At 45.1% G+C, this 24,840-nt stretch overlaps 1 protein-coding gene across 5 annotated transcripts; it reads left to right on the top strand.

Moving 5' to 3' along the window:
* The first annotated feature begins 3,882 nt into the window (after positions 1 to 3,882).
* ZFYVE27 (zinc finger, FYVE domain containing 27) lies at positions 3,883 to 22,418 on the top strand. Of its 5 annotated transcripts, none has more exons than XM_015415902.1 (13): positions 3,883 to 3,977; positions 5,039 to 5,242; positions 5,716 to 5,786; positions 6,264 to 6,450; positions 8,887 to 8,982; positions 9,353 to 9,465; positions 10,640 to 10,782; positions 11,764 to 11,835; positions 12,060 to 12,080; positions 12,480 to 12,639; positions 19,486 to 19,532; positions 20,045 to 20,126; positions 20,362 to 22,418. In XM_015415902.1, exons 2-13 carry the CDS (start codon positions 5,040 to 5,042, stop codon positions 20,424 to 20,426), a joined length of 1,260 nt encoding a protein of 419 aa, XP_015271388.1. In that variant the 5' UTR covers positions 3,883 to 3,977; position 5,039; the 3' UTR covers positions 20,427 to 22,418. The 5 variants fall into 5 exon arrangements, with proteins under 5 accessions (XP_015271388.1, XP_015271389.1, XP_015271387.1 ...); XM_015415903.1 differs by lacking the exon at positions 3,883 to 3,977 and adding an exon at positions 4,030 to 4,134; XM_015415901.1 differs by lacking the exon at positions 3,883 to 3,977 and adding an exon at positions 4,030 to 4,227.
* Positions 22,419 to 24,840: the final 2,422 nt, after the last annotated feature.

The following is a 24,840-nucleotide window of genomic DNA, read 5'->3' as shown; positions in this document are numbered from 1 at the left end:
CGTAGTCCGGCCGAATTGTTAATGGGGCGGAGACTCACGACCCGTTTGAACCGAATGCACCCAGACCTCACAGAAGATCAGTCCGAGCGTACCACTGCGCAACCGAAGGTGCGCATGTTTGAAAAAGGGGACAAGGTTTTCGCACGAAATTATGCAAACGGGCACTTGTGGCTTCCTGGGGTTATATCCGACTCTGTGGGTACTCGAATGTATGTGGTGCAGTTAGCTGACGGTCGAATATGGCGGCGCCACATAGATCAGTTAAGGAGACGTTGGGCTAGGGACAGCGCTGACTCTCCGACGGCTGAATCCCCTGATGTCGAGTGGACACCCCCAGAGCAGGCGGTGAGTACCGAAAGGCCCGGTACTGTCCCCGAGTCAGGGCAGAACCCTGTGTGCGGGGCTGAAATCCCAGTCGAGTCTGTGCCTGATCCAGGCTGTAGTGAACCCCACTCTGACCCACAACCTTGTCTGCCCGTGGAGCCTGCACCGCTCCGCAGGTCCCAGCGTTCGCGGCAAATGCCGACTTATCTGAAGGACTATGAGTGTAAATACTGTTGGAATAACTGATGTACAAAGGTTGATTGCATGTTTGTAAATAATAAAACAATTGGGATGATGGCTTAACTTAGGGGGGAGGAATTGTAATGTATTGAAATGATTACATGAATCACCTCATAGGACTCCCGTGTTAAGCTTCGAGCCAGACCAGGGCTCCTCTGAGCGAACTTCCTATTGGTCGCTTCGTAACAGCGACCAATCAGAACGGTACCATTCCCTAGGAGGGAAAGACTCCCATTGGTCTTTATTCTAGCAATCTCATTGGTTGTTATTTGTAAATAGGCGTGGCTACATTAGCCCGGTTATGTTTAAAAGGAGCATAAGCTCCCACTGTTTTCTGTTCTGGTTTCTTACTGAGTTAGTGCTTGTTCGTTACTTCTAAATAAAGCTGAATCACTTGCTGAATCACTCTACGAGTCCTTTGTTAGCGCGATCTAACAAGTATCATCCCCACCCCCCCACCCCCGCTTCTGATTACCAGATCTTGGCCTGGTTCACACAATCAGGAGAACCAGATGGGACACAGGAATGAGAGTGCAGGTATAAATCCATGCAGGATTACATTTTGGAATGTCCTCCTTATTTTAAATTTCCAGCCACTGGAAAGCCAGAACAGAGAACAAAGAGATGGAGGTAGACGGTTTCTCCCTACTGCGCTATTTATCTACTTGCAAGTAGCTTTAATGCAAAGAAACCACCAGAGCATGAATTCTCCCCCCAGAGTCTGCAGTGGTGCAGTCCATTCTACCAACTCAGCGCTCTGGTCGCGTTTCTGTCCAGCTTGTGTAAACGTGCCCTTGGAAAAGAAAGAGCACTTCAGCAGTCGAGTTGTCACAAAAACGGAGTATCTACACTAGAAATGTACGTTAAAATAGCCCTCCTAAAGAACTACGATGGGCAGTTTAAGTGGAACAAAATTAACAGCGTATGAACCTCCTTTAAGTGTTCAGTTGCTTTCCTGCGGGGCGGGGGTGGGGGGAAGGAAGCCTTGAAAGCGCCACCCTCTGACCGCAGAACGTCCTACTTATTCCCGTTTCTAGCTTGTGGTCTCTGAGATCTCACCCTGTATTACTCATGCTTGCTTTTTTCGTTTTCCAGGCTAAGCAAACAAAGCGCTTGCCTTTACAATGCGCATACATGCCCCCCCCCCCTGCTCCGGAGATTCCTGGAATGCTGAATCCTGCGTCCTGTTCTCGCACTTATTACATGTGATCACAAAACCGAGTTTAGGCCTACAAATGTCTAGCTCAAAATCGGAAATAGAGCGACGCTGGAAGGACTCAGAGGCGGTGCATACAAAATCCGGAGACGCTGCAAAACCGGGACCAAGCCATCTATTTGGGAGGCCAGCCTCCGAATATAAAAACCATTGCTCGAGTGAGGCAGGTTTTTTTTCCGTGTATAGTTTCAGGTGCTTTTCCGTCAGTGGTGGGTTATTTTTATTTCAAAGTTCTGTTTGTGTTTACGTTTCTTCCTATTTGTCTTAGTTTAGGGTACCTTCATGAATCTGCCGAAGCAGGCATTGAATCAAAAATACATTTGTTAATCTTTATGGCTCCTTGTTGTTTTGGCAGAAACAAACTAACACTACCCTTGAGGAATTTAGGATGGTGGAACCTTGATAACTATCCCTTTGGACAGTGCCATCCCTTCATTTCTGAATGTCACAAACAGAGTCTTTCATAGCAATGGACTTGCAGGTTGGACCAGGTCTTCCTAAATGTCAGTGCCCAAATGCATATTTGGCCACTGTAATTGTACATCATTACAACATGAAGGAAGACTAAGCCTTTCCTTCTTTTGTCCACACTGATTTATTATTTATTTTGAAGGGCTGCCCATTTTGTATGATAAAGGGGATGCATTTTCAAAATGTTTAAATGGCAGCTTTCTTTATGGTGAAAGGTGCCATAAGTACTGACTCTGCTGATGAGGATGGCCCAGGATAGCCTGATCGCAGCAAATCTCAGGAGCTAAGCAGGGTCGGCCATGGGTTAGCACCTTGATGAGACACCATCCAGGTCATCCAGGGGTTACTATGTTGTGACTTGACAGCACTTTCCTCCATCACTGTAAGCACTTACTCCTGCAGGATTTCTATAGCAGGCTGGAAACTGCCCCATACCAATTAAGAGTCAATGTTTGTTTGTGGCTCAGGGTGGCTGACCTGAATAGCCCAGGCTAGCGCAATCTTGCAGATCTCAGAGTCGGAAGCTAAGCAGGGCTGACCCTGGCAAGTATTTGGATGAGGGACCTCCAAAGAATACCAGGGCTGGGAGGCAGAGGCAGGCTATCAAGCCACTTCTCTGAATGTTCTCCATACCCCAGTAGGAACTGCCAAAGGTTACCATGATTTCCAGGCATGGGCGCGCATGCAGGCACACACACACAAAGAGTGAATGTTCAATTTCTGTTCATTTTTGCTTGCAGAGAAAGTACTTTTTCACTCAAGGAATGACAAAATGGTGGAATTCACTGCCAGTTAAAGTAAGGATGACCACAAACATGGGTGCTTCAAAAAGGGATTAGACAGATTCATTGAACAGCGGTCCATCAGTGGCAACCACAAATTAAAGGAAACTTTCACATCCAGAGGCAATAATCCTCTGAATATGGATACTAGGAGGAGGCAACGTCAGGTAAAGGTGTTGGCTTCTGTGCCTGTTTGTTGGCCCTCGGGCAATCTGCTGGCCACTCTGTGAAACAGCATGCTAGACTAGATGGACTACAAGTGCGACCCAACAGGGTATCCCTTGTGCTCTCAACACAATTCTGCTATAATCTGCCCCCTAGAAATGCTAGTCTCGAATAGCCTCTGTCGAAGGCTACTCGGGCTGGGCTCCTACACTTCCGTTCATGTGCCACAATCCTGAACACAGCATCCTTCAGATTTCAGCGTACCTGCTAAGGATGCGCTCTTCTGTACTTTGCTGGAGCGTGCGGATCTCACTGGGACCCCCAAATCCACCAGTCGATGTTACTGTGGTACCGGGGAACCCTCCTCTTGCCCCTAGTAGGTTGAGCACAAGGCGTTCCCGAACACGACTGGCTAGGATGGTGTTGGGAAGGGGGGGGGGGGAGATCGGAATCTAACTGATTTCTCTCCTCGTGCTTAGATCCAGTACCCAACACTGTTAAAACAGAGCGCGACTTCAGGGTCAAATAAATTAGGCCGGAGAATTGCTAGACTACAGCTTCGTATAGGATCAAGACATTCCGGCTCTTTAGTAACTCAGGAGGCGGAGCTTTTCAGGGAGCAGAACGGCTTCCTTGTGCTCTTGATTGGCTGGCCGCATCAGATGGGAAGAGCCGGATCGTCGCTTCCCGCAAAACGGGTGCTGCGCAGTTGAGCTCCGGCACAGCCGGGTCTTTCTCCCCAGGAAGTGGCGGTGGCGGAGGCGACTTGGAACAAGGGGGTGAGGTCGGGCAGTGGGGAGGCTCCGCCCTTTCCCCATATTTGGGGTTGCGGTAGCTGCGGATCGGGCCCGGGGGAGCTAGCGTGCTTGCGCTTCCCTTTCCGTTGGGCATCGATGCCTGTCGTAGGCAGGGTGGAGCTTATTCCTCTGGATCCCTGTACGTGAGGCTGTGTAGGATCTAGGCGGTCGTCTCCTCCCAGCAAGGGCTTCTGTGCCTTTAGTAACTACATGCCACGCAGAATCTTGGCGGGTGGGTCTTCCTGGAGACGAAATGATGGGGAGAATTTTACCTGCTGAATTTCTGCAACTTACCTGTTAAACTTACCTGTTAAAGCCGGAGGAATCCCTGGGGGGGGGGGGGGGGGCTGGCAGAGCCTCTGTCTGAGTCTACAAAGGGTGATTTTTGGCTCTTTGCACACTGAACAAGCAGGTCAGAGCATCTCCCGTTTGTTGCTGGTTTGATCTGTTTTGGAGAAAGGGGTCGATAGTAGTGGGGTTTTCTGTAGTAACTAAGTTTCCTGTCTTTATGCCTTAGAAGATCACCCCACTTCTCCTGTGTAGGAGGATCTCTTTGCCTGTGACTTGCTGAAGTTAAAGGGCATAGATAAAAAGGCAGTGCAGAAGTTCTATATCTTTATGATTATTCCAAGCTAGTTAGTATGGAATGGAAGGATGTGATTTCGTGTATGTGGCATGAGACTAAGGTCAACATTGTCCACCCCCTATTTGATAGCTTTGCTTGCACCCTTCTGAAGTGTGAAGCAGAAGGTCATTGTCTTTCCACTGTCTTGCAGCACCTGGAACACAAATGGATTTGTGCTTTGGCACTCTGCCTTAAAGGTTCTGGAGTCCCGGAAGGGTAGCAATTAAACTTAGTCAAGACATCTCCACTTTTTCATGACCTGCTGGGTGGTAGTGAAGGTAGCCTTAGCCTCTTCGTATGGCGTTACTGGGATTGCTGGGCTCGTGTGGATGCCTTCAGAGGGTGCTCTCTTCATGGGCTGTTTGTAGGACTGTTTGGGGTTTGTTGTTTTGGCACTGACTGACCTTTCCATCTATAGTATGCAGGTGTCAGAGCGTGAAGGCGGGACCACCACAGGGAATGGGCTGGATAGCCCAACAACATCTGATCCCCAGCCTGTTCCCCCCTCATCTCCCAAGCCCCCTTCATTGGACCTCTTCAGTTTAGTGGTGTCCTACAAGCGGCTTGAGCTGTACCTGGAGCCGCTGCAGGATATTGCTGAAGGGATGTGGTTCCTCCTCAGGTGGGTGTCAGTGATACCTTAAGGGGGTGGGCTTGAGGAAATGTTTCTTGCATATTCTCATTATGAGGACAGAGAAGTTGAATTTTCTGCAAGTACCACTTTTGCTTGTGGGAGGAGGAGAGAAAACTATCCTTTTGACCTTGTATTCATTTCAGAAGTTGTATGCTATGTCCTGTGCCAAGGGATGTTAAATATTACTATATTCAGCACTCTGAATGGTTGGGTTTAAGAAAGACCTGCTGCTAGCTTTGTAGCTTGCTAAAAGATCCCTGATACATGGGCACTCAATGCAAGATATGGCTAGGGCTTTAGTCCCCATTCTTCTTAAACTTGATGTCCTTTTCGTTTCAGTCCCTCTGTACGTTTGTAAATTACTACCCTTCTTCCTTTCCATCTCCCATCAGTCTCCTCTTCATGCAGCTGAACTATTTCACTGGGTACCAACAAAATGCTTAATCTTACCTGTGTTACAGCTGGCAGATGCCTGTCTGCTCCCTTCTCACCTGCCTGGGCCTCAACTTTCTGCTGCTGACTTTGAGTGAAGGTGAGAAGAGTGGGCTGGGGACCTGAGTGATTTATCTTTCAGAAATGAGGTATGTCACCTGAACCTGGATAGCCCAGACAAGCCTGATCTTGTCAGATCTCGGAAGCTAAACAGGGCTGACTCTGGCAAGTATTTGGATGGGAGACCTCCAAAGAATACCAGGATCAGGAGGCAGAGGCAGGCTATCAAGCCGCTTCTCTGAACGTCCTCCATGCCCCAGTAGGAGTCACCACAGGTCGCCATGACTTTCAGGCATGGACATACACCCACAAATGCAAAAAACCCTGAAAAAAAATAGAAATGAGGTATGTCATGGGAGATTGGGCCAGGTGGGCAGCCGAGTGATTTCATCGGGGTAAACTGAGAGCAGGTAAAGGTATAGTGTGATTGGCAAGTAGATGGTGGTTTGAGGTGTGGTAGTGCTGTGGCTGACTGTTGACTAGGTCACCTAATAACAACAATCTCCTTTCATATCAGCTGCTTGGTACGGGCTGTGTGCCCTCCTGATATCTGTGCCTGCCATGCTAGGCTACCTACAGGAGACATGCCGTGTCCGTCTGACTGAAGAAGAGCTGGCACGTCGTAGGTTCCACAGCGTGCGGCGTGAGGATGTCAGAAAAGTTCAGCTTTCACGGCAAGAGGCTGTGGCTGAAGTGAAGGGCTTGTAAGTGTTGGGGGGGGTAAATACTGTTGGGAAATGGAAAGGGGTAGTTTGAAGTGCATGATTAAAACACTGCTTCTTGTGCTGATAAGGACTCTCACATTTTATCTGTTGTTTAAGTTAGAGTATTCCTGTTCATCCACTGGGGGGCATCACAGATACTTGCCATAGAAACTTTGTTATTGACATGCCAGGGTTCAGGGGTAGAGCCTAGTGAAGGTCCCAGGTTCAATTCCTGGCATCTCCTCTTCACGAAACTTGGGTTGTAGATGCTGTGGAAAGACCTCTTTCTGCTTGATGTCCTGGATAGCTGTTTACAGTCACAGTGGCAAGCAGTGCTGAGCTTAAGTGGGCCCGTAATCTGACTTGGTATAAGGTAGTTTAATGTATGCTTCCTGGGTTTGTGACAGTGGGCTAGAGGAAGGGTTACTAAGTATTTATATTGGGTCCACGTCTGGTGCTAGCCACTCTGTGTTCATTCTCATTTATTTGAGGAAGGTGGATCAATTTCAATCACCAAGCAAGAAACCTCATCTTAAAATAATTGATTTTAATCAACTTTTCCATCAGTACAGTTATTTTTTCCAAAGAAAAGTGTGTTTCCATTGCTCCATGGAGCTATTAAACACATTGATTTACAGCTAACTGCAGCCATTACTCCAGATGTGGTACATATATTAGCTTCTTATGAGGAGGGCACACTATTGGCACATGCATTTGTCTAACCGATTTTTAGATCCTGATGTTTTCCAGGTTTTTAATAACTGACTGCATGGCTTCAGTGAGCATGTGCAAACAAGGTTTCTCAAGGTTGGTTCTGGAAATGCTCAGAACTGTTGTGAGTTGAGGGTTGATGGACAGACTACCGTTTGATCAGGACAGAATCTTCCTTGGGCCTGGTCTACACAAGAAGTAAAGGGAACTGGTATTCTCTTGAGGTGAAAGAATGGATCATTCCACTTCAGAATAAGTGGTGGTGGGAGGTATCATTTTTGGAAACTCATTTAAATTTCAGATATTTAATAATTTATTAAAGCCGACAGCAGAGAGGTATTCTAATCCAGTTTACCCCTGGCTGTACTGGTCTCCATTTGCATTACTTTTAAAACTGCATTCTTGTCATTAAAAAAAATGCTATCCCACCTACAGTTTGGACAGTCTGTTCTACCACCTCAGAAGTTTGCAACCTTATTCTGCTACATATGTAGATCACACATTAGATTGGCATTCTTCCTATACACAATAGATGATGCCAGTGGTAACTCTGCCAGCAGCTTGCATAACGTATAAATGCTTGATGGAGTGACTGTCCATATGTCTCATAATTTGCTATGCTACTGTTGTAAGATTTTAAAATACCCCCCTTCCCTTTCTATAGAAATTACAGACACAGTCAAAAAGTTGAAAACAGGATGCCCCAAGCTCTCTCCAGGTGGCAAATTTCTGGAAAACACCTGAGCTGATTTCTTTCAATCTCAGAATTTTCAGGATGAATGGGAATTTTAAAAAAACCCAACCTCTGCAGTTTCTCATTCCTGCAGCCCATAACAATGCACCAGTAATATGTGTAATGAACTCAATGAAGCATTTATTGAAATTGCAATACTTAAATAGGATTAGGAAAATGAATGAATGAATGTATAGCAACACTTACAATAAATTGATTAATAAAATGTGCCAGTCTTAGTGAGCAGAGGGCTTTCAAATCCATATTTCACTAACCTTCAGAAATGTGATCACTACTTGTTTCTTACTGATAATAATAAGAAGAGATTGGATTTATACCCCGCCCTTCACTACTCAAAGGAGTCTGAGAGTGGCTTACAAAGTCCTTTCCCGTCCCCTCCCCACAACAGACATCCTGAGGTAGGTGGGACTGAGAGAGCTCTGACAGAAACTACTCTTTTTCAAGAACAGCTGTGCCAGAACTATGGTTTGCCCATGGTCATCCAGCAGGTGCAAGTGGAGGAGTGGGGAATCAAACTTGGTTCTCCCAGATTAGAGTCCGTGCACTTAACCACTACGCCAGTCTGTAGCTGTGACTTGCCCTAGGTAGCCTAAATAGATGTTCACAACTTAGTAGGGGTTTGAACCCAGATGTCCTATAGTCAAGTCTAGCACTCTGTCCCTTGGACCATGCTGGTTTTCACCCCAGTTGTCAACACTATATGCTCTCCTCCTGTGCTCATTTCTGATTGTTTGAAATTAGCTGAGATAGGTGTTTCCATCAGCCATGTTTTATGTGGATGGGGGCATCTGTTTTCATCTTGGCTCTGCTCACTGGGAGGGGCCTTTCTGTGTTCTTATTCTGTGATAAACAGGATAGTAGGGATAGTCTTTCCCCAGGTGTACAGCTACTGGAACTTGTATTGTTGGGATCTCTGTGGGATTGTGGGTGGGAGCATGAAAGTGCATAACACTGTGGTAATTTCTTTTCAGCTTGATCCAATTGGAGGCCTTCCTGAGCCGGCTGTGTGGTGGCTTTGAGGCAGCCTACCGTGTCCTATACTGGGAGAATCCCTCTCTGTCCTCCCAGTGAGTGTTGCCAGTAGGGTATTCCATGGGAGCTGGAATATTGTTGCCTTAGGTGGTGTTAATGAGGGGTGGGTGGACTTTGCTGCTACTCTGATCAGGCTCAGTCACCTTGTGGAGGGCCTGGGTTCCCCTTCCCCTCCCAATGTTGCGTTCAGAAGGATGCTGCCTGGGGACATAAGGAAGGCGAACAGGTTGCATTGCTTGAGGGGAAATTGTTGGGTGGCAGGTGGGCATATGCAGGTGATGTTAGTGTTTGGTATACTGGAATGAGGAGAAATCAGAAAGGCCAGAGCTCCTCTGTGGATTCTGGACTGTTGCTGATTCTCAAGTGTGTCATGTGGCTTTTGCTCCCCCCCTACTTGTTCCCCAGGTTTTATGGGATGCTGATGGGTTCAGTTTGTGCCCTCTACCTGCTGCCCTTGTGCTGGGTCTTCTTTCTTCTCAATAATGCCCTTTTCTTGGGCAACATGGCATTTTACCGAGGTAAGGTCATTTCCCTTCTTCTAGGCACTTATCTGTCACATGGGAGCTGTGGGGTAGAACACTTGGATCAGAGTCCAGGTGCCCAAGGTGGGGCTTTCTTTGCTGTGGGCATGTGGGATTCAGGGGATCCCTGTTGCTCCTGTATCCTGGTCCTAACAGGGGTAGGTTTGAATTTCTGCTGCCCCAAGCTTGCACACAAAACTGTGCAGCATTCTTGGCACACAAATAGTGAATTCATTCCCTGAGCACAGCTCTGGTCTCTTAGTACTGGAAGTCTCTTCCACTGGGAGATGTCCCAGTGGGGAAGCAGATCTTGGTACGAGGGTGATAAACTGCTGCGTGGGAGGGTCTGGCAGGAGACTACGGCATCATGTGGCAATGGCACGTTTCAGGAATGTTTTGTTCCAGCAAAACATGCCATCCCTTTCAGTAGTGGTGTGTTTTTTTGGGGGGGGGAGGGGGAGAGGTGTTGCAAGCAAGGGTGAATGTATTTGCAGTGTAGCTCCCTCTCCAGCATCCTTCTGGAGTGGGGCAAGACTTCCTGTTCTCACCCTGAACTGGCTTTGCAATGTTGCTGGGGCCACAGCTGAGAAGAGTGATGAATATTAGCAAACCAGCCCGTCCCATTAGGTAAGAATGGAGACACTGTATCAGGGAACACTTTAACCCTCCATTTCCAAATTTTGTGTTTTCTAGAGAGTATTTACTGGAGTACTGTAGACGTGCTATTTTTCTTCTATAAAGTGGGAGTGAGCAGGTAGTTGCTTATCTATTCAGTTAGACTTTATTAGCGGTGAGGTGGGACCTCTTTCACTAAGTTGGATATGATGACTCCCCCTGCCAAGATATCCTTCAGCAAAGAAAGGATTCCTGTCATGGAGAAAAGACATTCCTCCAATGGAAAAAGTAATTTTTCTTTTGAAGGAAGTTTTAGTGGAAGAGAGTTGTAAGATCCAGTCCAGTGACTTACTCCTGAGTGGGATTTCAAGCTGGTTTAGTAGGTACTGGCAGAGCAGAGCAACTGCTCAGTCTGCAGTATCTATATCCTGGGTGTTTGGGCTTAGCTAGAACAGTGCTCTGGTAGTGCTGAAAACCTGGGCGACCTGCTGGGAGGAGTTTCCTGGCCTCCCAGGGCATCCTTCCATCTCTTTTCCTTCCCTTGCTTTCTCCCAAGTGGTACTGGAACTGAAGTCAGCTGTGGAACAACGCTTGGGCCTCACATCTGTTTCTAGTAGTCCAGAGCTTGCAGAGCTGGATGCAGGAGAAGGAGGGGCTGGAGTCCTGCCAGACCAGACACCCACACCCACCAGCACGGAGGTAAGTCCCAGAGGGCGTAGTGAGGTGTGCGTGAGCGTCTTTCAACCCCCAGCTCTTTGAGAATTGGTTTAATAATTTGTGGAGGTGGTTGGGAAATGTTAATCTTTTGCAAACACAAAAGGTTGTCGTTCATTCTGGCCTACAAAATAGTGCATTCGCTCATTTCTTTGCCGATGTTTCCAGTCTTTGGATCTGTATATCAGGCTGGGGCATAGAAGGCCAGTTTGCGTATCTTGCTTCTGCTGTAGATAGTTACTCAGCTCTTTTTCTTCCATGCTGATGCCTTGTCATTAGCTGTAAAATAAGATGATGAAGGAAGAGGTAGGAGGATCACTGTAAGGACAGGGCTATAGATCTTGGCAGAAACTCTCCAAAGCCCAGCACTAGACCTGGCTCTGTGGCCTGGAATTTATCTTTAGGGATACTTGGGGGGCGGGGGGGGGGGCTGCCATCTTTTGCCCAATGTTACCCTTCCCTACTATTCAGAGGTGGCTTTTTAGACCCAGCTGGTTGTGAGGATGAAGTGGCATTGGGGTGCATCTGGAACCCACTGTTACAAGGTGGAATCACAGGGAGGTGACTGATGGTCACAGATTTGAATCTATTTTCTGACTTAATTCCTTTGTTTTGCTACTTAAAATATAGTATATTTTCAAGCTCATCTCTTTTATTCATCTTAAAAAGGAGACTTTGAGTCTCCACACACACTTCTTCGGATTGTCTTTACTGCCTGCTTCTGCAAGTGTTGCCACCACTAGGAGGTATCAGTAACTTGAGTCCCAGATTTTACCATTATTTCTTGAGGTCTTGAGTGAAAGCTGTCCTGTCCAGTAACAAGGCTCAGGAGGGAAGGGGAGTCTGTTCTTTACTTCCATGTGACCATTCATCAGCTAGAATGGGGCGGGACCCATCTTGGCTTGAATGCCACCATCTCAAATACTGCTGGGTGTCGTAATATCAGATATTTGCTTCCCCTGGCAGGATCTGACCCCAGGCAGCGTGGAGGAAGCGGAGGAAGCGGAGCCTGATGATGAGTTCAAGGATGCTATTGAGGTCTGTGTTAGAAGGTGGGGGGCAGACTTCAACAGGCCTGTACTAATCTGTGTTGTGAAGCAAGAAAAGGTCCTGATATGGGGAAGAGGGAATAGTGAAGGTAGATGCATGTTCTTGGGGTGGGGGCACCCACCATCTAAGGTGAGGGTGGCTTAGGCTGTGTCCTTCTGCTTTCTGTCTCCTGGCCATAATTTCTTATTTTCTTCTCCTTGCTGCGGGAGTAGGAGACACAGCTGCTGCCAATGGTGAGTGTTGGGGGCCAGACCTCCCCATGAGTCCCCCTTGGGGAGGAAAACGGAATATCATTGAAATAAGTTTAAAAACTCAGCTTGTTTCTCTTTCCAGGTCCATATGCCAGCTGATGTCTGGCATCTGGCTTGAACTGAAGTCCTTTATGCTCATTTTGTCCCATTTCTTCCCCTATACTCTACCTCTTGTGTGAGATTGGGTGTGAGCCCCCCCCCCCCCCCCAGGATCTGGACCTCCTCCTGCTTTTCTGATCCTTGTTTCTCCATGTCCTTAGAGCCGTGCCTTTGGGCAGTGGCTCTGCTGAAGTCCTCCCAGGCTGCCCTTACCCAGCTGCCTCCAGGCGTACACTGGCTTCTTCCAGACACGTTCTTCTCTCTGCTTTTGCTCCCACCCAGGAAGAGGATGATGTCTCCCAGCGCTTAATAGAGTATGAGCCAGGCCATTCTGTTAGCACCTTCTTGACAAAGGATGAGATGATTCGCGTAAAGATGTCACGACTGGCAGAGCGTCTGCGCAAGCGCTACCCAACGAGTAACCTTGGCACTGGACTGGGAGGTAGGATGGTAGAACCAGTGTAGTAAGAGATTCCGGTGCATGCACGTGGTTGGGAATGTGGCAGGATAGTGCTTTGGGTGGGGTAAAAAGGGGGCATTTGGCCCAGTAGCTATCACAGAAGTGGTGGTGATAGCTGGCAAGTGTGCTGAGTGAGTCTTGGGTAACAAAAATGTTGTTCTGCCCAAGGGCATTATACGCTTTGTACTTTGAAAACCACCGCTTCATTCTATAGCATATATAAATGTGTAAAATGCATACTCTTCACATATGCTGGGGTGGATCCACCACTTTTCTCAGCAAAGTGTGAAGCCTTCCTCCACCTTGAGTGGCTCTTCCTTTGGAGGAGCCCGTGATATGAAGGGAGTGAAGGATACTGATCCATGGAAATCTTACCCATCTTCCACCCAGCCCCAGTTTTCTGAGGCTTCATCTGGCATTCTTTTCAAGCCAGTTGCTAAAGCTCTTAAGTAGTGGAAGATTTGATTTAAAAAAAAAAATCAACCTGGTTTGAAGAGATGAGGGCAGAGTAGGTGGAGTTGTTTCATGTTTATGCTCACAGCCACCTTGTGAGGGCAGGATCATGTGATACAACGAAAACATGGGGCAAGGCAGCTGTACAGAGGTAGCAGCCCTAAGCTGAGTTACTCTTCTAAGCCTTAAAATCCAGTGGACGTAGAAGGGCTCCCTCTGCTTAGGATTGCACTGCTAGCCCTGGAAATGTCTCCTCCACCCACTGGCCACTGTTGTTCTTTCTCTCTTCCCCTCCGCCAGCCAGATCCCATAACCAGTCATGACCCAGGCAGAGGGAATCACGATGGTGGGCGGCAGGGATGTACACGGGAGACTCGTTAGTCAAGAGAGGTGCTGAGGAGGTGTTGGCAGAGAAGGGCTGTCGCCAGGACTGGTGAGGGCAGGGCCACGGGGCTTAAGAATAGGAGGTTAGCGGGCTTCCGGTCTGGCTAAGATGGAGGACTGAAGCGTTTCGCGATCGTGCGAAGCGAGCGACGGCCACTTTTGACAGTTTGGGCAATACACAGCCCAACGCATCACTCCCCAGCGAGGGGGGGGGACAAGCAGGCAGCAGCGCCCTAGAGGGAGTGTGAGGTTGGCGTAATCCAGCTTCGGAAGAAGCTGAATTGGGCTTTGACCTCCTCCCACGAAGAAGGCAAGTGCCAAGCAACTCTATAGTGGCCGATCGAGCCGGATTACCGGCATAAATTCTTCGTCAGCCGACCTCTTTGAAGAAGGACAACAACTGTGAGTTAAAAGAAACAATGCGAAACCCGTTTTGAACGTGCTAGATAACAAAAACGTGCCGCTTACCTGAACTGAGTTTGGAGTCAATTTGAATTAAGCGGTTGAGCGGAAAATGAATAGTAAATCCCAGAAATCCGATTCCGGAGAGAAAAAAGTTGATTGAAGCCTTTAAAAACTGTAAAAACGCTTATTGTTTAACATTCCTGTGGTGAAGATGGAGCCGTGTGCGCAACTGTAAAATCGAAACTCACGAACAATAGCGTGGGAAGAGCAGGCTGGTGTCACAAAGAAAGAGGTCCGTGTGAAACATCCAGGAAGTTGAATTCCTAGACGGGCATTAGCGAAAGGAAGACAGTGGAACTTTTAAAGGTGCCGGACCGGAAGTGAGTTTTATGCGGAAGGAAGGGCCTGCAAAATACCAATCTGACCTACTCTACATGAAATTACCATAGAGAAGTTGCGCCCGACATTTTGAGGAGGACTTCAACTAAATTTGCTTTTTTAATATATTTCTAAGGGTCTTTGGAAAGCGTAAACAGAGAGGCATGGAGGACTAAATCTTATCATCTAGAAGAGTGCTTTATTTTGCGAATCTGTGAATTGGAAAGAAATCGCCAAGACGGAGACCAGGAGAGGCAAGAAAAGAGCCGACTCAGACCCAGAACTTAAACCGGTTGTGAGACCTAGGATTGGATCTACTTCAACCCCCAAAATGTCAAGAGAAAGAGAGAAAAAAGAGATGCAAGCCTCCATGGAAGCAATGGAGAAGAGAATGACAGAGGCAATACAAGCCATGGGGGAGCAGATAGAAAAAACATTGGGGGACCAACTGGAGAAGCAAACTCAGATTCATCTGAAACATCTAGAAGAAGTCCAAGAGAAGAACATAACAGCATTGAAGGAATTGGTTACTACAGAAATAACTTCAATCAAGCAAGAAATGGAAGGAGTTAAGAAGGATGTTCAAGCAAATGCAACCAAGACTACAGAGACAGAGGAGAAGATACAAAAAATAGAAGAGAAACAAGATTCTTTGACTCAACAAATTACAAGATCAGAGACAATGATGGAGTTCAGAAGGATGCAGACTCATCTGAGATTCAGAGGCATTAAGGAAACAGAGAATGAGAACTTAAAAGAAAAAATGATGGAAGTGATAACGGCTTTTCTGGGCGAGGAGGAAGGGTCAATGGACTCAGACTTTGATTTGATTTATAGAGTGAACTCCAGAATTGCAGAAAAGAAGAATTTACCAAGGGATGTAATTGTACAATTTGTAACAAGATCAATAACAGAGGAGATATTCAAGAAGCAATTCAACGTCCCTTTTGTAATAGAGGGAAACAAAATTATGGTGATGAGAGAACTCCCAAGAACAATACTGCAAGACAGGAAAAGGTATAAATCCTTGGCGGACAAACTCAGAGCTTTGAGCATCAGATATAGATGGGAGATTCCACAAGGTTTATCCTTTACGTATCAAGGTGGGAGGATTCAGATCAGATCGATGATGGACTTTTATAAATTTAAGGCGGACAATGCGGACGTCTTTGGAGAACTTTAAAATAAAACGCATAATGGAGTACAAATTGTTGTCATGGAATGTTAATGGATTAAATTCACCAAACAAGAGGAAAAGAATCAATCATTGGATACAGAAACAGAAATGCAACGTGATATGCTTGCAAGAAACACATATTAGAAAACAGGATATAAAATATTTAAAGAATGCTTTATTTGGAATTGAATTTTGTTCTGCGGCCTCAAACAAGAAAAAAGGAGTTGTGACATATGTGAAGAAGGAGTTACAACCTACAGAAATTTTTAAGGACATAGATGGCAGATACGTGGGTGTGGAATTAATGATTCAGCAGAAAAAAACATTGTTGATCAACGTGTACGCACCCAATGGAGCAAAGGAAAAATTTTTTAAGGATATAACTGACCAATTACAACAATTGACTTATGAGCAAGTTATTATGGCCGGAGACTTTAATGGGACAATAGATCGTCTAGACAGAAAACCACAAAAGGACAACGAATTCAGCGGAAAATTGCCAAAGAATTTTTTTGAATTAGTTAAGCAAGAAAAATTAGAAGATGTTTGGAGGAAATGGAACCCGATGCAGAAAGACTTTACTTTTTATTCCAATAGACATTGCTCTTTTTCCAGAATTGATATGATTTGGATGTCTGAAGAATTATCAATGAAAACACATAAGACTGAAATTTTGCCAAGATGTAATTCAGATCACAATCCGGTGGTATGGAGTTCCACAGAAAGGAAAAAACCCTTTCTGTGGAGGATTAATGAAGACTTGTTGGATAAGAAAACGGTAATTGAGATGTTAAAGGAAGAAACGAAACAATTCTTTCAACAAAATTTAAATAAAGAAACACCGATACAGATTGTATGGGATGCTTATAAAGCGGTGATGAGAGGAATTCTCATCTCGCAAAACGTGAAGCAAAAAAAGGAAAAACTTCAAAAACAAACAGAAGTGTTAGAAAAAATTGCTCAGAAAGAAAAGGAATTAAAAAAGAAGCCTGGAAAAAAGCAAATTATTAAAGAATTAAAGTTGCTGAAGGAACAACTGAATGAGACTTGGAATCAGGAAATGTATTGGAATTTAAAGAAGTTACAACAGAAATCTTTTGAAGGGGCGAACAAACCGGGAAAATACTTAGCTTGGCAACTTAAGGCTAGAAGAGAGAGAAGAATGATAACCAAAATAATAGAAGATGGAAAAGAGTTCGTTGATCCTAATGGAATAAAGAGATGTTTCTTCAAGTATTATGCTAAACTATTCCAAACAACTAGAGTTGATCTTGAGAAGATTAAAACATATTTAAAGGAGATTCCACTACCAAAAATAAGTAAGGAATACAAAGATTTATTAAATGGTCCAATTCAAAAAGAAGAAGTGATGAAGGCAATAGAAGAGACAAAGTTGGGGAAGGCGCCTGGGCCGGACGGATTTACAGCGAAATTCTACAAAAAGATGAAAGAAGAAATTTCCCCGGTCCTGGAAGCTTTAACCAACGAAATAAGAGAAAACAAAAAGGTGCCGGACTCATGGAAAGAAGCAATTATTTCTTTGATTCCAAAGGAAGGACAAGATTCAACAAATGTAAAGAACTACAGGCCAATATCTCTTTTGAACAACGATTATAAAATCTTTGCAAAAATTATTGCAGAAAGGGTGAAAAACTATTTACAAACGGTAATTTCTGAAGATCAAGCGGGCTTTTTACCCAAAAGGCAGATTAGAGACAATGTAAGAATAGTAATGGACGCAATTGAATATTATGAAAAGCACCCAGAAAAAGAAGTAGCTTTTCTGTTTGTTGATGCAGAAAAAGCTTTTGACAATCTTAATTGGAATTTTATGCACCAGATGATGGAAAAGATTGAAGCGGGACAACATTTTAGAAATTGTATTGAAGCTATCTATTCTGAACAAAGAGCTAAAATAAATGTGAATAAAGAACTGACAGATAACTTCAAAGTACAGAAAGGAACAAGGCAAGGTTGTCCGTTATCACCGTTATTATTTATCTGGGTATTGGAAATACTTTTACAAAAAATACAGTACGATCAAGAAATAAAGGGCTTGACACATAAAGGACACCAATACAAATATCGAGCATTTGCAGACGATGTAATGTTTATGGTGGAAAACCCAACAGAAAAATTGACATTGCTTTTTCAAAAAATAAAGGAGTTTGGAGAATTGGCCGGCTTTTACGTAAATAAGAATAAAACAAAACTTATATGTAAAAACATGATCAAACAAAAACAAGTGGAACTACAAGAACTGGTACAATGTGAAGTAGTTAAAAAAACAAAATACCTTGGAATTGAATTAACGGCAAAAAATATAGACCTATATAAGAATAATTATGAGAAATTATGGACTAAGCTGACTCAAGATTTTAAGAAATGGGATAAAATGAACTTATCACTGATGGGAAGAATATCAGTTATAAAAATGAATGTCCTACCACGTTTGATGTTCCTGTTCCAAACAATACCAATTCTGCATAAAACGGATTTGTTGGCCAAGTGGCAACAAGAGTTGTCAAAATTTGTTTGGGCAGGCAAGAAACCAAGGATCAAAATGAAAATACTTTGTGATGCCAAAGAAAGAGGAGGTCTACAAATGCCAAATCTTAGACTATATTATGAAGCGGTTTGTCTAACATGGATGGATCAATGGGTGAAGCTTGAAAATGACAGATTGTTGGGGTTGGAAGGGCATGATTGTAGATTTGGCTGGCATGCATATTTATGGTATGACAAGATAAAAATGGACAGTTTTTTTAAACTTCACTTGGTGAGAAAAGCTTTGTATATGGTATGGACAAGATATAAGAAGTACCAGAGTGACTTAAGACCATTGTGGATTGTACCAGTAGAAGTGTTGATATCTTACTCAAGACAGCGAGGTAGAGACTGGTTGCCATATAGAGATTTAATTAAAAAAGAGGGAACAGAGTGGGTAATGAAAAAGCAGAATGAAATTGAATATGAATATGAGTGGTTGAAATATATGCAGATTTATGATCTTTTTAGATCTGACAAAAAAAACTATGGTTTTAGAGAGGAAAAAAATGAAATTGAAAAGGTATGGGAGAGTGGAGGAGGAAAAAATATTTCTAAAATGTATAAGGTGTTGTTAAAATGGTATACTGAAGATGAAACTGTTAAAGAACAAATGTTAAAATGGGCTATTAATATGAATAAGGAAGTGGATATGGAAACTTGGGAATATTTGTGGAAAAACTCTATTAAGATCTCGACATGTACTAATGTTAAAGAAAATTGTTATAAGATGATGTATAGGTGGTACATGACACCTAAGAAGATTGCAAATATGAATCAAAATATGTCAAACAAATGTTGGAAATGTAAGAGGCATGAGGGCTCATTTTATCATATGTGGTGGACTTGTGAGAAAGCTGTAGACTTTTGGACAAAAGTCCACAATGAAATGCAAAAAATACTGAAATGTTCTTTTAAAAAAGCACCGGAAATTCTGCTTTTGGGACTCAAAATGGAAGAAGTCAATACGACTAAAAAAACTTTACTCTGGTACCTGATAGTGACAGCGAGAATGATTTATGCTCAGTTTTGGAAGACAGAAAAGGTACCAGAGGTTGAAGAATGGATACAAAAAGTTCTGTTCATGGCACAAATGGATAAGATTACAAAAAAACTGAATAACAAAGAAGACGAAGAGTTTTTTGGAGAATGGAATGATTTTAAAATTTATCTGGAAAAGAACTGGGATGTGAAACAAAACTTAATATGTTTAGATCAATATTAAGTCAAACGATGTTATCTTTAGATTGTAATGATGAAAAACTGATATTGTTGATGATATGAAATAATTTGGAGCAGGGGTGGAAGCATTGTGGGAAGCCATTGGAGGGAGGGGAGGAACTGGGAATGGGGTAGACAATTGATAGAATGAAATGTTTTATATGTTGTATTCCTGAGAAAATAAAATTTGTTTACTAAAAAAGAATAGGAGGTTAGCCGGAGGGAGCATCACATGGACACCCCCCCGTTTCTTTCCTTTGCAGCAAACTGTGCCAACTGTTCAGCCACTTTCTCTCTGTTGAAGAAGCGGGTAAGTCCCTGCCTCACCCAGGCTACCCACTCCCCTTCCCCTCCCTGCTCCCTTGTCTTGTGGGTATCACACGGCAGACTGCAGCTCGGTGGTTCACCTTCCTGAGTCCTTGCGGCTGCTGCAGCACTGGAGGAGGGAGGGGAGAGAATCATAATGAGTATCTGATGGGTTCTTGTTAATACGCTCTCTGGCTCTAAGTTCTTTTGTCCTCTTGGCTCTGAGGCTAGCATCAGGGAAGGGGATGGCACCACAGCTTGAGTACTGAGGGGGGGAGCTGCATTTCCTGGGGCAAGGCACAGCCTTTCCCCCCCCCCCTCCTTCCAGTATTCAAAGTGGTCTTCTTGATCTGTTTCTGCACGGGTGGCGAGTGGAATGGTATGCAAGGCCTGGCCACCGGGGAGAGGAGAGCCCATCTTGGGGGAAGAAATGACATTTGGATTGAGGGGGGCTTCTTCCGATGTTCTCCCTATAGCTGTTTTTGTCTCTCTCTCTCTTCTCCCCCCCCCCACCAGCGAAACTGCAGTAACTGTGGGAATAGTTTCTGCAGCAGATGTTGCTCCTTCAGAGTTCCCAAGAGCTGTATGGGGGCTACAGGTGGGTGAGATGGCTTTATGTTGGGCAGCGAGGGGGGAGGGCAGGGGTGCTCTCTCTTTTGATGTTCTGTTTGGGATGGTTCAGTCGGGGAGCTAGGAGAAAATCTAAATGCTTTCGGTCTCTTGGGATGTGTACCTGAGGTTGTAACGAGTTTTTTTTGTCAGTGTGGGGTGTGTATGTGAAACTGCACAGTGCTTGGTGGGCCCTGAATTCTGACCGATGCTTCCTCCCACAGCACCTGATGCCCAGCGGGAAACTGTCTTTGTGTGCGGACACTGTAATCTAATGCTCATCAAGTGAGAAGCGGGTTCCGAGTCCTGTTCTCTGCTGGATCTGCTCTGCCTCTTCGCCTGTACATGCCGATCCTTGTGGGACTGAAGCCATGGCTTTGTGCTCTCGCACGGCCCCTCCCTGGAACTGTGATAGGACGGGCTGGCGCACCTGACCCCCTGAGTGCTCTGTGTGTGCCTCTCCCCCGTGACTGGTGTGTGAGCCGCTGGGGAGGGGTTCTGCAGTCAGGCAGAACTGGACAGGAGGTTCTTTATGTGTTAGATTACTGTAAGCTTCCCCTTTGTTACTAGCCTGGGAGGGAAAAAGAGATGGTCCTTTGGCTTCCTGAAGCCCTGATCTCCTGCACCTTGTTACTTTCACAGGAGCTCTGCTGTGCAGGACTCCTCTTGGCTTCCGGACTGCCAGGTATCCAAAAGGTCTGTTTCACTGTTGGGTAAGATGCCAGTTGTTCTGAGGCGGAGACTGGTTCTTCCTTTGGATGGCAGCTGTGGCTGGCTCTGCTCTGTAAAGAAGTTTGCCCCCCACCCCCAAATTTGTCCCCTTGCAGCTGAGAACATTGTGCAGCTGGATCTGCTTTCTCTTCCTGCATCGAACGGGGACAGAATCCCTCTTCTCTTCCCTTTGCTATTGTCTTTGCTCATCCTAGGTAGCGCATAGCCAAAGCTCCTCAGTTTGGCCTGGAGGGGAATTAGACATTGTCCCCCTTCATCTGTGCACTGTGAGAGCAGATACTTCTGCAGATATCTGGGATTCTCATTAATCACAAAACTCAGGTGTGTGGGGTACCTGCTTCAGTAGGAGCTGGCTCGCAGAAGTGGGGTGTATATGGATTGTTGCTGCTTTCTAGTATCTGTTTTACTAATAAATGATGTTATTTGAGACTGGAGCCAGCACTCCCAGTGTCTAAAACAGCTTTTGATGTGGGAGGGCCTAGGTATGTGTCAGAGTTTGGGACGAAGGGCCTTTGAATGCAGTCATGAGGTGGGAGTTATGAGACCTGGGTTGACAGATTGGGGAAAGAGAGGAGGTTGCCACATACAGGTTGAGAAGGTATCAAGCTGGGAAGCAGAAATGCAATGGCTGGACTACCCTGTACTGAGCTGTGTGAGATGCAGTGCAGTAGAGAAGGGAGTGGCAAAGGTATGATTGCTTTTGTAGAGGACTGCCCTCTTACAGCTTGAGGCGTCCTTTGCAGCACGTGCCAGTGCTGCAGAGTAGCTCACGGTGGTGGTGGTGGTGCTATCCTGGGATCAAATGCTGATGCATTTCTTATCCTCTTTGTCTGGGACAGAGTATCCAGGAACACAAGTGTTACATAATAGTGTGTTATGGACATTAGTCTGACTGGAAATCGATTTTTGAAGGGCCACAAGAAGCACTACTTCGCAATATTTAACTTATGATACGGAGTTAATTTCCATTGACACTAGTGGTGGCTTAAAAACGTTTAGGCAAATGTAGGGAGGATAATTATATCTTTGGGTTGGATTCAGTGCAGAATTTCAGCTTGTGCTAGAGCTCTGTTCATTGGCTTCCCCTGTGTAATCTGCCTTAAGTCTCCATGAGAAAGGTGGGCCTTAAATAAAATAAGAAAAATATCTCTGTGGCTACTTGTGCTGAGTCAAGCTTATGGTATCCTCACTTGTGTTTCTGGTTGCATAGGGTCTTGTACAATCAGTTTCTGGTCACTGTAATGTATACAGAGGAAAGTGCTAAGTGTTGCACAATATCTTGTGCAAGCAGAACTGCATTAAGTGTTTCCTTGTGTGCATTGCTAGATCAAAGCCGAGATCTGTTGGGGTTGCTTAGTAAATGGGAGTGGGCCACCATTTTCAGAAGACTACCTCTTTTTCTGTCAGAGTGTAGTCAGTAGGTAGATGCCTGCTGTGTATTAGAGGCATCTGCTTGGCCATTGCTGGAGACCAGATGCTGGACTACACCAACTGTCTTGCCATCCTAAAATACAAAGGGACTCTTATCAAAGATCCTCACTGTTGATTCTAACCCTACTGGAACAAATGATGGAGTGTTAGGTGTCAGTAGAGCTCATAGGATTTTTAAAAATTCAGTTCATCTGTAGCACCTTTGGTAAAGCTCTGTACTCATAAAAGTGTAATACTCTTGATTCTTTGCTTCTTTGCTTCATAACTCCTTCTGCCACAACTCATCTTACAGGTGCCTGGTTTGAGCTTTGAAAAAAGGCTGGATTGTATGTTCTGCTTTGCAGAAGGAGGACAGCAGAGGCAAGCTGAAAGCTCCCAGCTGGATGTTCTTCCATGTATCAACCACATTCTGTCCCTCCCTCCAACTCTGGTTACTCCCTTTTCTTCGTTATTTTCAATGAGAGGATTCTCCAGATTTGGTTAATTGGTGTGTCTATCGTGAAGTTCAAGGTTAATTAATTTGGTATGTTTTAATCTGCTTTTATGACCATGAGATTCCACATTTTGTCTGCTGTTTTATAGTTTACTCTCCTTACCTGTTTGTGCAGGTTGCTTACCAGGTTTCTAAAGCCACAGCTGTTATTCCTGTGCACAAATGGCCAATATCCTGACTTGTAATGCAGAGTTGGCTTTCTGTCAACCTTCTTGTTCTCTTGCCTCAGACAGACTATGACACAAAGTCTGTTGGTTTACCTGAACTTTGCCTGTGAAGTGAATCCACTCTCAGCAAGTGAGTGCAGCCTAGGCCTCAGAAAGAACCTTTTGGAGAAGGTCAGGTTCTGTTATGGCTGCGCAAAGAGGTGACTGTAGAAAGGAGGGGGGAAAGTGTTGTTACCCAGAGTTTACAAAACTTTAGGGTCTCTTCCTTGTGAGGTCTCTGCTGCCACTTATGTATATTCTGCCACTTAGACAAACAGGACGGCACTCAGTGGCATTTTACTCAGCTGTGGTTGAAACAGTATTTTTGGTATAGCTACTTGCCACTCTACAGTGAATTTATTGTAGCTGGACATCTCAGCCGTAAGGCAGCAAGGCTGAGGAGTGCAACTGCAGTGGAAAGTGTGCCCCACCCCGTGGCAGGTTGCTATGGTTCATTGTCTGCACATTTGCCCTGGGTCCAGTCTATGAGAATTGACCACAGGTCAGTTGGGAATCTGAATCCCATCCATTGGTAGGAAAGGCCTTTGCCTTGCTGCATCCAGGAGCTGAGCAGCATAGCAGTGAGTGGGTGCGACTTCTGCTCCCTAGCTGGCTCAAGACAAAAATAGCAGCAATGTTCAATCAATATCAAAAGTAATCTCATTAAAGCTTATGGGATGCTAATCAGCCCTGTGCAGGAGCTGACTGCAAGAGGATTGCAGTGGCGTCTGCTACTTTATTTACAGACCCACTACAATTTGTACATTATTCCACCATTTGCACATAATAATCTCATAATTTCCTGCATCGTTGGCACAGGGTGACATTTTAAACTGTGCGAGATGGCAATTTTTGTAAGTGAATGGAGCACATCATAAGACTGCACTGGGGAGGATCAATATGCGGTCTCATATATATTGCCATGAAGTGGTGTTTCCCAAATCTTGCCAAACTCTGCTGGGAGAACATAAAGCTTTTATTTCATTTATTGCAGTCTGATCACAGATGTGAGGAGAAGGTGCAGCAGGCTCAAGAGCTACAGGGATATTTTGGGAAAGCTAATAGCAGCAGAGCCTCTGCTGTCATGAATGGGGGGAAATGCAGAGCGGGGTATTACAATGAAGTGAGGAACTTGAGTTTCAGCTGGTAGGTAGCTTCTATTCACTTAAGATACTTATACCCTGGTTTTCTCCCTGATGGGGACCCAAAGCAGCTTATAACATCATCCCCCCCCCCTCCATGTTATCACAACAACATCCCTGTGAGGTAGGTTGGGTTGCAAGAATGATTGGCCCAAGGTCACCCACCAAGCTTCCATGGCAGAGTGGGGATTTGAGCCTGGGTCTCCCAGATCCTGGTCTGACACACCACTGCACCACACAGGCTCCCTGGTGTGGATTTCTTCTAGTTTTTTGACTATACTCACATGGCAGATTAAGCCTTCAGCATATTTCTGACCCTGAATAAATGCAGCAACCTGCCGTGCTGTTGAGTGTGGCTCTGGCCTCTAGATGGCGTACATCTGATGCTTGTAGCTTTCAAAAGGGGGAAAGGTGCCTGGAATTCTTTTGAAATAGTTTTGCAAGGAATAGGTTTGATTATATACAGCATTCCTTAAGCAGCTCTAAGAAAAGATGTTTGCACCAAGCTTGAAATTATGGAATATATGCTTGGGTGGGGTGGGGGGGGACAGCGGGACACAGCACAACGTAACTGGGACATACGTTTTGCATGCTAGTCATTTGAACTACTGTTTAATCCAATTTGTATTTGAAGTTTGAACTATGTTATAGTGGATGTTGTTGGAAGTGGGAGGTGTTTGGAGCTGCTTAAAGAATGCA

This window comes from Gekko japonicus, unplaced genomic scaffold, assembly GCF_001447785.1.
Source record: "Gekko japonicus isolate JY-2015 unplaced genomic scaffold, Gekko_japonicus_V1.1 scaffold59, whole genome shotgun sequence".
Classification (NCBI taxonomy): domain Eukaryota; kingdom Metazoa; phylum Chordata; class Lepidosauria; order Squamata; family Gekkonidae; genus Gekko; species Gekko japonicus.
The sequence above is the reverse complement of the archived record's forward strand: the minus strand, read 5'-3'. Positions and strand labels throughout refer to the sequence as shown.